The 13,358-nt window shown below is 40.7% G+C and overlaps 1 protein-coding gene across 1 annotated transcript in view; it reads right to left on the bottom strand.

Annotated features, from left to right (window-relative positions):
- Window positions 1-13,358, bottom strand: part of slc49a4 (solute carrier family 49 member 4) — a 47,232-nt gene that overhangs the window by 8,065 nt on the left and 25,809 nt on the right. The window contains exons 7-8 of the mRNA XM_085435159.1: window positions 7,693-7,820; window positions 4,151-4,333 (exon numbers count right to left, since the gene is read on the bottom strand). Coding sequence (XP_085291285.1) covers window positions 4,151-4,333; window positions 7,693-7,820 — 311 coding nt within the window. The remainder of the gene's footprint in view (window positions 1-4,150; window positions 4,334-7,692; window positions 7,821-13,358) is intronic.

The raw sequence follows: 13,358 nt of genomic DNA, 5'->3' as shown, positions 1-13,358 counted from the left end.
CTCATTACTGAAGCAATGTGGGATCCATATGACACAAAATGCAACAAAAAGCAGCCAAATTCCAAAGAAGAGCTTTGAATGTCCTTCAAGAAGCCTGGAGAACTATTCCTGAAGACTGCTTAAAGAAATGACAAGAAAGCTGCCAAAGAGTTCAGGCTGTGCTGTAACTTCATGCATGTTGTGTTTTACCAATAACTCACTGCACAAATATACCTAATAAAATATAAAGAAATTAGGAGTACCTCAAGACTTTGACACAGTACTGTATGCGAGGATTACTTTTCTTTTCTTTTTTAAAGAACAGTTCTGCACTGATGTGGTAATTAGGTCAGATGAGACAGACAGATACCCATCTATCTGTGGTAAGCTGAAACTGATGTCACTGTGCCTTGAAGTTGAGCCGATAAGTCTCTGAAACTGCTGGAAGTATGGAAGCAAATGGATAGGAAAGGGTACTCCATCATTTGACATGGTGAGGATGGTGTATAGTGCTTCACATTGGTTTAAAATTCATATAGGTGTTCTTTTAGTTTAAGAACATAATTTTCATATGGAAGACCCCACTGCAATCAGGAAATGTTTCTGTAGATAAACCCTAATCGCCAAGAACAACTATGCATTGATTTCAAGTGAACATGTCACCCAAAGGAGACAACCCCAAACAATGCCAGCTAAGTATCTCAGACTTAACAGTCATCAGATCCCCTCATTGCTGGGCCACAGGCTCATATTTCACTTCGTCTATACAGACAACTTTCCAAATTACACCATTTATATCATTATATGCACAATACGCTAATTTATCTTACTAATGATATCTGACCTCAGACAATGGTTGATGTCATGCGAATTTGGCAGGTAAAACAGACTGTAGGTGGCAATCGGCACAGATTCTGCAAATTAAATTAAAATGCCTGCAGCAGTGAGAACTGACAAGAGAACTCCGATACATCCTTCCCAACTTCGGGGTGAGAAGTGAAGAAAAAGAGCAGCAAAGGCCTCCATCATCTCAGCTTGATCTTCTCCCCAGCTGTCACAGGAAGCTGTCAGGACTCATCTCAGCACAACAGAAACCCTTTAGCTCACCCACCCACCTACACACACCTTCCCTCAAAGACACATGTGTGCATACACATAGACATGCAGCAATGTATTAAGTGCACAATAACATGCAAAGAATGGACCACACACACAGACAAAGCAGTCCATCAGCAGGTGCTGCAGACGGGTGTGGAGCAGAGGGTACAGCATGTATTCTTTATAAGTCCTACTCTTGTGATTAGTGTGTGTGTCCATGTGTGCGGCTGCTCTACCCAAAGCAATTCTGTGTGATCTATGATTTACTACTGTACTGACACGTTTCCGGTTCCATCCATCTTTTTTTTTTTTAACTGGTTATCCAACTCAGTGTTGCAGAGTGGTTGAAGACTATAACAGCTGACACAGGGTGGATAAAGTACACACTGGACAGGTCATCGCTTCATCACTGGATTATATAGGGAGGCACTCCACCAGTTATCCTAATTTAAAAAACAACAACAACAAAAAAAACCTAACAGATTCATATTTTCTTCTATGAAAAGACTTCATCTGACTTACTGGTGCAACTGAAAACCTGCTTCTAATAGCAAATAAATTGGAATTGTAAAATTTTATTTAAAATCCAACCATCTCTATCAGATGACTGAAGTCCCAAATGTCTACTTTGCTGCTGTAATCTTGGAAGTAAAACAATCTGAGCTCAGAGTTTTTTTAAATCTATCTGGGTAAGAAAGTTGTGACAGCAGCAGGTACGTTTAGTTCTGTAAACTAAAACTGACAAAATCATTTCTCAGAAGACAGGAGGTGCTCAAACATGGACTAGGAACTTGCACGTCAGTGAAAGTGTACTGCAGTGCTTCAGTTACACATTTTAAATTGCTGGAGGCCATCTCAGCTCATAAAGTAACAAGAATATCCTAAAATGACAGCCGCACAGCAAGAATCCACAACAAATTACTGACACTTGGGAAATGTGAAAAGAGAAGTAAAACAAAAAAAATGCTGTGAACTTCACCTCAGCAACATTTCACCATTTTCAAATATGACCTACAGATTAACCCGGGATGAAAACTGTTAGCTGAAGTCTTGAAATTGTCCCATAATGCCATCTGTATCACGCTACAGCCTTTTTTCCCTCCCCTCCCAGCAAGGCAAGCAGGTTTCATGATCTGGTTGTTGTACTTGTTAGTGGATCCCGAGGGCCTCTGGTCAAACATTGGTATTCCCTCTGCACTGGCAAAACAACCCAGAAGGCAGGATTGAGATGCAGTTTTCAGGCAGCCGCTGTCAGCCTTGGAGCAATCACAAGGACTTTGAAAATGAAGCTCGTAAATATTTATAGGCTTCTGAAAATATCGTATTCATTCAAACAAACAGGGTGAAAGAATTGCCTGTCTGTGATGGATGTGTAACAGCAGATAATTGGAGCTTTGAACAACAAAACTTACAGAGAAACTGAAGGCAGGTGGGCAAAGACCACAGGGAAAAACATGGTCCCGTGTACACACCAACACACACATTCACGTGGTTGTAAATACACGCACCTATACATGCATGTGCGCACACACACAAGCACACACAGACACACTTTTGGGTTTGTTTTACTTTCACTTCCTCCTGTGAAAACCACAAAGGTTGAAGAGACGCAGGTTATTATATCAAACTCTGTCACGCTGCAACGAAAAGATGAGGCTTTGGCTAAATTTCAGCAGGAAGTTTCTCTCTTTGTTCTAAACATGTCAATCGCACCACAGAAACCTAATTTTCCTGCTGCCCCCCCTCCCTCTTTTATCTGCTGCGTCTATAGGGCTATAATGGATTTTAGTAAACAATGAAAACTCCAGATTTTGGGAAGTGCGAGAAACCTTTACAGGAACAGAAAACCGTCCTTTGCCCCGCGCTGTCAAAAATGACGCCGTCTCGGGAGCTAATGTTCGGCTACTGTAGAAACTGGGCAAAGCAAGCAAAAACAAAACAGAAAGAAGAACCCAACTTGTCATCTAATTATGAGAAATTACAACTGCTCTTAGTGATGGTACACCAATGCAGTAGTTTTCACACTTTCTGGCGTGCCCCTGTTCAAAAGCTGAAAAGGTTCTCTACAGAGTTTTTCCATCAAATATCAATAATAATAATAATAATAATAATAATTTAAAAAAGGATTCAACTTCATCTTAATTGAATCAAAATAGAATAAAGGTCGGTGCAGCAGCAGCAGCGCTTCTCTGTTTTTATACCCCCCACATATTAAAAATAAAATGCAAACTAATTTCGCTTCACATTTTCTTACCTGGTTGTCTGCACCCCACCTGCAGAGGCTTCATGCCCCACCATTTGAAAGCCACTACACTAATGAAGATATAATTATCAGATTTTCATGCTATTCATGCTGGGCAAGAGCATGTGCATGCACACTGGGGCACACGCACACACACACTTTGTGATTTCCTAATAAGTTTAAGGAGTTCATAAAGTTGTCTCGAGCAAATATCTTAATCATTTTGTAACATATATATATTATAAGCAAATAGGCAATCAGTGTAATCCGATGCCTCTCCAGTGAGCATCCGGGCTGCTGAATGAACTCCAACTCCTCGGCATTGGCCTGCAGCTGATGACAGAAGTACTTGTTCTCCTCAGAAACCAGTGTTTACCACCTCCTAAGGCCGACCCTTGAGATCACAGTGGAGCTCCAGAACAGAACAAAGGCTGGTGTTGCCACATGCAGTCCAAGATGGTGGAGTTGAAGTCGTTCTGTCAGAACAACATACTAAAGAGGCAGCTGATGTCAAGGACTGCCACAACAACAACAACAACAACAAGCTCACCCAGTCAACAAGACGGAGGCAGGGCTAGCTGTGTAGCAACGACTGGACTTTCAAAGTAAGCATAAGGGGATTGTTGAGCAGTAACACAGTATTGTTTTCTCAGAGATGAGAACTGTTTGCTATGACTACTATATTACACTTTTGCTCGTAGAGCCTCGTAAAGTACACGAATTAGTGCTTTAACTGGTGTTGTTCTTACCCCATGACACTAAACGAGGGCAGAATAGGGGTGAAAATGAGCGCATTAAATGAACGAATGAGCATTTATGTTTTGAGCATACCTTTACAGTAAAAGGTGAGGAAGAAGAGGAGCAGGCCCGTGACGAGGTTACCCAGGAAAGTGACGACTCCACAGGTGATGCCTTCAGGGACCGGGTACACCGTCTCAATGAACAGCTCGAAGAATATCGGAACACTGCTGTTAATAAAAATGCCGACCAGGATACAGGAAGTGTACAGGATTGCTGTGAAAACAGAGAGTGGGGCAGAATAAGCTACAGTTTAATTGGAAGCTTTGATGAAAGAAGGTTTCAAATCTCAAATGAGCAATTTAAAAAAAAAAAAAAAAAAAAAAAAAAAAAAGCCATACTGGTCAACTTTATGGAACAGCGGTAGTGATTTATTCCACCTTCCACAGCTTCGTACTCTACCATTTGCTTTCAGCAGCACTGAGATTTATGACGAACCCTCATCCTAAAAACAACATTTCATTTGCCAGCCCTTCAGGTGGCAATTTAACACAAACAAAAGCAATATACTGGAGGTGTATTGACAGAAAATGGCCAGTTTGTAACCCAAACAACAAGTCACATCTACCCCAAGCCCACCATCACTTATACCTGGTCTGAAGTGTCACTAGGGCTGAACGATTATGGAAAATAATCTAATTGCGATTTTTTGCCCCAATATTGCGATTGCGATACGCGATTATTTTTTAAGGTCTTTGTCTTCTGTATTATTAAACAAAGACAAGCAATACATCATATAGTATGGCCAATACTATATTACATTAATTTTAAACTGTTCTTTCCTGGAAGACAGACCTCTGTTATGATGACATGAGGTGATGCATGAATTGATGACTGACATTTTTATTTAACTTCTTCAATCACAACAGTATATTTGAACATACACAATAGTTTATTTTTAGCTTACAAACATCTGAGCATAAAGTGCTGACAAGGAACCCTGGTGTAAACATTAAAATGAAAGTCAGTACAATGTGCAGATTGCAGAAATATACATAAAAAAATCAGTGGCTTTACCACACTCAGTTTTTCGACATCTGTGAACTACTAGACAGTCATTCAATTAAAAAATAATATTAAATAAATAAAACTAATAAATAAAAAATACACACATCTTACTGATCTCTGCAGTCAGTAACATTACACATAAAGTGCAAACATAATAGCAATTGTATAAACACACACACACACAAACACGCCTTTAAAGTTTAAAGGCGTGAAATTGGACGGTCTAGCCTTCTGATTGGCGTCACCGCTGTCTCGGTGGAGTTTAATAAACTCGGCCGTCTGCTTCTTGCTATCTAAAATATAACCAGACACTGGTGTAAATTCTCGACTGTCTCATACTTCTGTTTAATAAGTTTTCTGTTTGACGTTTAGTCAGCTGTGTGAAAACCAAGGAGGAACCCACCCGGGGGATTAATAAAGTTTTATTTTATCTAATCTAATAACTTTAATCTCAGCCAAACCGATTTACTCACGAACAAACAAAACACTGAAAAAAGCCCAACAATAACATTTTTAGGTTGTCTAAGTGACTTATATATTACGTTTAACCCGAGCAGCGAAACTCCGCGGTGATCTGAAAATGATGTGCCGGGAGTTGTGCCGTTCTCGGCCGCATCAGTAACCCTCGAGCTCCCGGCTAGCTGTCGAGCTGGTGGGTAGCAGACGCCTCTGAAAACGTCGAAGCACTTTTGCAAATATGGGATATCTTGATAAACCGAGCAGATATTCGATGTTTACACAACTACTTTCTCGCCTGAAAATATGTTAAAAGTTTATTTTGTGACCCAGAAAGATTAGTATGAGTAATTTTAAAACTTAGTAGCGGCCGCCATTGCTGGAAACTGGAGTTTGGCTGGGCCGCGCTATGAATTCTGGGATATGGTAGTAATTTGGACAGCCTTCGGCACGTCGCTGTGACGTAATCGGTCTACAAATGCGGCCTCAGGAGGATGCAGCCCATGAATTTGGACATGTCCAGAGTATAATCGCAGCCTTTGCGGTTAGAAAATTGCACTTGATCATGTCGCGATATTATCGCAAATGCGATATATCGTTCAGCCCTAAGTGTCACACTGATTAGCTTAATGTGGCAGTTTTGCAATTTGAAATGTGTTTTTCTGCCTTACTGTGTTGTTATTCTATTCCCACTTTATGTGCTCAGTTTTAGAAAGGACCGCTTTAAAGGCTGCAGGTGCTCAGTGGAGGGTGCAAATATAATAGTACATGTACTTGAAACTAAGGCCTGGGTGGTGTTTTTAATGCGCTTGGTTTGCATTTCCATAAATGTATGTAACAAAAAACTTCATTCCCATTCTGAATCAAAATGCAACTCATTTCACAGATTCAACAGTACATTAAAAATAAAATTCCTTTTTCTACTTCCAAAATGCACAGATGTCCATATAATAAACAGCTCGTCTTGTTTGCTCTTTGTGCATGATGAGAATCGTGTGCACTGGACACACCTGCTGATTTATGTGCTGAAGTGGGGAAAAAGAAAATATAATTCAGGTTTGTTTTTGTGTGTTCTTCTTTGCAGACCAATCAGAAATGTTTCAGTAAGTTAGGCACTTGCGTACTCTCGTCCCAGCTGCAGACCTCAGCTGGCCCTAAAGTAAAACACGTGTATTAGAGCGGATGTGCGGCGAGATTAAGCAGTTACCCCTGGAGCATCACGGCACCCTCAATCTCCCTTATCACAGCAGACTGGTCCAAACGAGCTCCCCATTAGCCTGCACGTCCCTTTAATCACAGTGCCTCTGAGGGCCCAGCGTACCCACTTGCCTGCCTGTGACTGGGAATCTAACCGCCACGCCGCAGCCATCAAAGGCAGCTGTCCCCCCTGATTCTTTTCCTTCAGTGCTACCAAAGAGCTCAAATCAAATGCTGCAGCCGCTGCACACGCGCCTCGCGTTATAAGATTAGCCTATATGCCACCAGCTCCTAACAGGTTTAAGAAGATCCCTTGAAGGAAAGAGACATGATTGATCACAACTACCCAAGAACACAGAATATAGACACAGACTATACTAGAATTTGGGGTTTCTGGCCCACAGACTTGTGTTGCATGGGTAATAAATCAGATAGAGGATTTCATTTCCCTCTAAAACTTCTTCGCTTGTTCTCAGAAACCAAAGATTACGCTTATGGGTGTTTAAATGCTAGTGACCGTCCCACACTAGGATAATAACTGGTTTTGGCAGATTTTGTTGCAGTGTCATACCACCCTCTTTGAGATGCCAGGTGGATGGAGCCTGGCAGCTGTAGACTGCCAGTGTCTGGGCTAAGTGGCAGTTCCAGGGCTTGGAGAATGATGATGGATGATGATGACTAAAATTAGTGGCTTCGGGTGACATGCTGCTCTGCCTTTTGATTTGGCTTTGGAAAAGGCAGCCCAAACACTGATATCAATGAATGGATTGGTTTTGATGAATATGTAGCAGATATACAGTACAGCCTGTGAGACCTGTTATTGTGACCTGCATTTACTGAAGACGTTTCCATCCACACTGGATAAAGATCGAGTGACACAGGTATACATAGATTTTATGCAGCTGTGGACTCACCTGAAGTGGAAGGGAGGTGGGTATAGCTGCTCAGACAGGTGAGTGTGAACCACGTAGAGGCCAGTGAGGCTCCTGCCAGCATCAGCACCAGGATCAGCTTCAGCATCCCGCGGATAGAGTCTGCAAATCTGAGCGCATGCATTGGGAAAAGGAGGGAAAGGCGGACTATAAATACATAAAAGCAGAGTAAAACATGTCAAGGACAAAAAACACTCAAGACTACTGAAGTGAGTACAGACAGCTGCTTGAGAAACAAGAAGCATCCTTCATAAACACAACGAGCATCTATGCAATTTTTCAATGTCTGTTTCTTCGGCGACTTGTGTCATAATCTATTACTGGAGGCATGCATTGTTTCACAGAAGAGCTAGATCATTTCCTTCTCCCACTTGTTTCTGAGTGCATCAGTTGCACTTGTCACTACACAAGGAGACACTACTGCAAGAGTAGATTCAATTTGTCTCACCAGCTAAGCAGGCAGACTTGAGATGCACATTGTATTACATTGTGGAAGACAAGCCATCGGGCCATTCCCAAACTCTCGAGCTCTGCGGTTTCTCTTTGTAGCCCTTTCTAAACCCACATAGTTCATTAGGTTCCTCTCTTCTCCTCTGGGTATGCATATGTATGCATGGGAAAGATTAGATGAAGCTACAGAAGCCTTTAGCGATGACAGACACTAATTACTTTTGTTTTGTTGCTCACAGACAAGATGCTGAAAGAGAAGGAGGGCGGAAATTGACAATGAACTTAACGCAAGAATAAAAAACCCATGTTGGAAAATGGTTGATTAGTTCAACTAGGTTTTGAAGTTCTGTCAGTCTGCCGAGGGCCAGGGGACGCGGGAAAACATCCTTTGGAAGGATAATGAGAAGCTCTCTACTCAGAATGTTCCGGGGCGGCATTTTTAGATGAAATTATGGTCTCTTTGGATTTTATGAGCCGTCACTCATCGTCTCTACATATCATCTCCATATTCACAGAAAATCAGCTGTACTCTGGATTTTTACCTTTGGTCTTTTAAATCACTGTGTGAGGCTAAGATGCACACCTGGTTCCTTCTGTTGGCCTTTTCAGAAAAGAAAAAAAAAAATCCAACTAAATGGTTCATATTTCTGCTTACAAGAATGAGCTGATAGCAACGGCAGGCTAGACGAGAGGGCCAAGCGCTTGGTGCTACACGGGGATCACAATTCTCATCTGCCACTGACTGGCTCACATCCACAACCCTTCAACCACTCCTGCTACCAGAGAGGGACGAAATCCTTAGTCTGCAACCAGCCAAGAGCTCATCTCTTTGCAGAGGGGATCACAGACTGTTCCCCTGTACTACATCCAATCTGATCCTTCAGACTAAAATGCCATAAGTAGCTTATTTCCTATACTACACCTCTGGATCCCCACTCCACTAGATAAAGAGCTTGGTTACTCATTGGCACAATATGGTGCGAGTGACACGTTTTAAATTTGAACTCACGAATGTCAGTTTAAATGTCGCTAACTGAGGTGCACAGTTAGCCACCAGTAATAAAAAAATATCCCATCATAAACCATGTTTTTCTTTTTAAAAGTCGATCAAATTTGCATTTTTTGGACTCCACTACAGTAGCATTGCACGATTTATTATTTAGAGCAGTCTGACGTTTTAGCACACAGGGATTCATTCATTCATTCAAAATTAGATTTAATACCTTTTCAGAGATATATAACGTTAAATTTGATCCTTCTGCTCTAACAGCTATCTTTGGAGAGACACCTCGAAACGTCAATCTCTCAAAAATAAAAAATTCGAATTCTATGTCCTTTGCTTCACTCACTGCAAGGCGCCTTATACTTAAGAAGCAGGAAGCTCCTCCCACACATGAACAGTGGCTTGATGAAATGATGAAATATATACTATCAGGTTCAACCACCAAATTTCTTAAGGCATGGCAGCCATTTCTAATGTACATGGAAACATTTAAAATGACCACCTGATACCAGATCTCTATATCACTATCATAGTTAACTGTACACTGAGTCCCTTATACATTTCATTTTTATATTTGTGGGTTTTTTTTGTTGTTGTTAGTTTGCTGCTCTCTTTCTGTTATTTTTTGGGGTATTGACAGATAAGGAGGTCCTCGTTTAGAAGTAAGACCAGTAACACTGAGCTGTTCCTTCCTTTACTCTTCAAAAATTACAAGCAGATAAAATTGTGTTTAAAACCTATATACAGTAATTTATTGATCTTCGTCACAGAACTCCATTATCATGCAAAAATCAAATACAAATAGTAAACATTACACTGCGTTCTTGAAGTCAAAAGAACTTGAAAGATATTTTGAGTTGAACCCGCACACATTAACATTTTGCTAATATTTTAGCGTGCTGTTAAAAACCAAAAATATACAACTGCATTTAAAAAATTTAATTAAATTAAAATTAACAAAAATAAATAAATAAATCACTACAACTTCTTGTATAAGTGGAACTATACGTCACATTCATGGGAACGAGGTTGTCACATATGACGCATGAAAGAGCCACTTCCATTGGATTTGTTAAATAAGATTAAGATATAACTGTTGCACTACTCACAGAGTAAAGAGGGTCATGTCATCTCATGAGGTAAAGTCAGAATTAAAAGCCTATCTTTTACACTCCCCTAACAGGATTTATTGGCCATAAAGATAGCATCATTTAAGTCATGTAGAATCAGATTCCATTTTCTGCTCCCCGGTGCCTGCAGGGAATGATGAAATATCATCATTAGTATAATTTAGGCCCGTCTACGTTTTTAGTGAGGAGCAGACATCCTGCAAAAGAAAAAAGAAAAGAACGATATGATATGATGACCAACACGCAATCACAGATTGTTCTCGTTTGAAGGGAAAACAAATTAGGCCGCAGCTGATACTCATTTGCGTTTGCTCTATTGGAGTATTTTCCAGCTCAGACCTCCGTGATGTGAAGGAGAATAACCTGGTTCTGTTTTCTGCCACCTCCTCCGTATTCACCCCTCGCCCCCCCTTTTTCCCCAGAGCTTGTAATGGGGAGATAATGAGTGAAGCTTGTTAGTTATTCTTTCCACTCTCCTCAATCTGGAGGAAAATAAATAAATAAAAATAGTGTGCAGTGTCGTGGTGCTGTCGTCCAATCAGCATCTGTCTGGGCCAGACAATTACACAGATGCCAGATTGTTTGTCAAATGTTTTCATGACGGGGGCCACACCTCGGAGCAGCTACCACCGCTAATTGAACCTGCTGGATCGAGGTCCCTGCCATTCAAACATCCACTGAGCCAAGACACAGGGAGCGCAATGTTTGCACGAGCCTGTGTATGATTTTTATTTATTCATTTATTTTTTGGCAAAGGGCTTGTGCTGACACCCAAAGAAATTTAGCTAAGCAGCAGTAGCACTTTAAATGTGAAACTGCAACACCTGCTCCCTGCGGCAAACTGTGCTCGCGACTGGCACGCAGAGTGCTGACTAAAGGGAGAGGGACGGCTGGTGGCGTATAATAAGCTACAACTTGACATTAACAACTTAAGGGCTGCTAGCGGGTGAGACAAGGGACAGAGATTGTTCTGTTCATTAGCACAATCTTTCCTGGGAATTTATCTAATGATGCTGTGATGCAGCAAGTTGATGAAAAAAAAGTAAAAACAGAAAGGGGGAATAGAGAGTTTTGGGGAAATGGAAAAAGAATTTAATACATTTAAAAGTAATTTCTTCTTCTGGAGAAACATTTTTCCAATCAAAGAATGGATTTTAGCTCCTAGATGGTATCTAGGAGCTAAAATCCCAAAGGCCTGTGAGCCTGTTTACTGGAAGTATTGCATGCGAATACCAGCTTCCTGTCATGCAACACCATGGTGCACACTGCAGGGGAGTCTAAAAAGAATACACTTTTCTTCATCATTATGGCGCACATGTAGAATTATGGCTATAATGTATCATTCACGCATGAGGATGATTCATCAATAATTCCTCTTAATAAAACATACCAGCATGCATACCATTCTTGGCATCATCATCAAAGCTTGAAGGTGCAATATCATTCGTCTGACTCACTTTAAGTCAAAAGAATGGGCCATTATTTTACTGGTAACACAGGAAGCCATAACATTTTTAAAAGGACTTGGTTTTCCTTCTCATATCTGGTAAACAAAGCGAGATCTAACATATTTTCTGGGTTTCCGCAGCACTGAAGGGCACTGCTGTGCTGTTTTTTGTTAGATGAAGTTTCTTTGTTGTAGAAATGAAACTTTAGGACACTCAAGTTAAACAATCGTCTCCTGCTTTTACTTCATACTTCAAACAAGGGCAACTGCACATTTGTACAGGTCCTATTATCTTCCCAGTTCTAAAGCTGTCCTCCAACCAGGATCATTTATGTGCTGCAGACAAATATTCATATCATCTTTCCATTCAGATAAAAAGTACAGTAGCTCACCGAGCTCACCAAAAGACTCCACTCATTCTCCAGGCTTGATTGTTTCAGACCTTTCCAATAAAAATTGAGACCTTTTCTAATAATCTGTCAGCGACTACAAAATTATCTCTCCACTTACCTCACTCCAGCACTTGCACAGACAAAACAAAGCTACAAAAGAATTGCTGCGTTTCTTCTGTTTTCAATGTGAATCTTTCTGGATTTACAGCAGCAGTTCAACAGGTAGATTAATCATTACCAACTACAGATGAATAAACTTTGGATGGATGAACGGATATCCAGTGTTCACCACAACCAACCACAAGACCGTCGTTCAGTGGATGAACTTAAGTTATATTCAGTCACTTTCACACGATCAAGCCCCAAGACAACCCAACCCAAATGACACAGGAGCGGTTGGAGGAATTTCATTTACCCATCAACTGTTGCATCAAAGAAAGACTAATTATGCATCCACTGACTCCAAGACTATTGCAATCAACACCAATAACTCAACAGTTCTGTTTACATATACTTTCACCTAATGCAGCAAACAGCTTCATTGATTAACAGCAGGAGTTATAGGCTCATTTCCCTGATTACAACTTAAAGAAAACACTGGATCTGCTTGGTAGTGCTGATTGCACCTCAGCCTACGACAAATATACATCTATCAGACACGAATGAGTCCCTTCCTTTTGCAGAGTCCACACTTTGTCTTCATAGCGTGGCTCCCGATCCAACACTGGAGGTGAAGTGGTAGCTGCATTAGCATCAATTTCCCTCGCTCTATTGCAGCATCGCTGCACTCAGATCATATATTAAAAGGGAGCAGATGAGAGAGGAGCAAGAGCGGCTCCTATTTTTACCTCAAATCAACCTTCACTGTTCTTTATGATATTTATTAATTATTAACATTGTTAGAAACAATACAGCCTTGCAAGTGGCAGGTGTACACATCAACATATAATATGTACGCAAAGACCAAGTGAACAGAGTGATTAACACAATGAAAAACATTCACAGGCAACACTTTTTAAATATGCCTTTTATATAGAATAGGTGCAACTAAAGTTCTCACGAAGAACACTTGATTATTTCATTGCTTCCTGAATAAAGAAACACTTTGTTCACAAAATCTTTTTGCATTATGTTATTCCATTTGCCAACTCTCCAGCTAGTATTGAACTACATTAAACAAATAAGTAAAAATACACGTGCACTTTATCCAGGCTCCATTTTACCAT

Source organism: Copadichromis virginalis, linkage group LG16 (assembly GCF_057382275.1).
Source record: "Copadichromis virginalis isolate Kocher_CV1m ecotype Utaka linkage group LG16, C_Virginalis_male_GT1.1, whole genome shotgun sequence".
NCBI classification, from domain to species: Eukaryota; Metazoa; Chordata; class Actinopteri; order Cichliformes; family Cichlidae; genus Copadichromis; species Copadichromis virginalis.
This window is presented reverse-complemented; position numbering and strand designations above follow the sequence as displayed.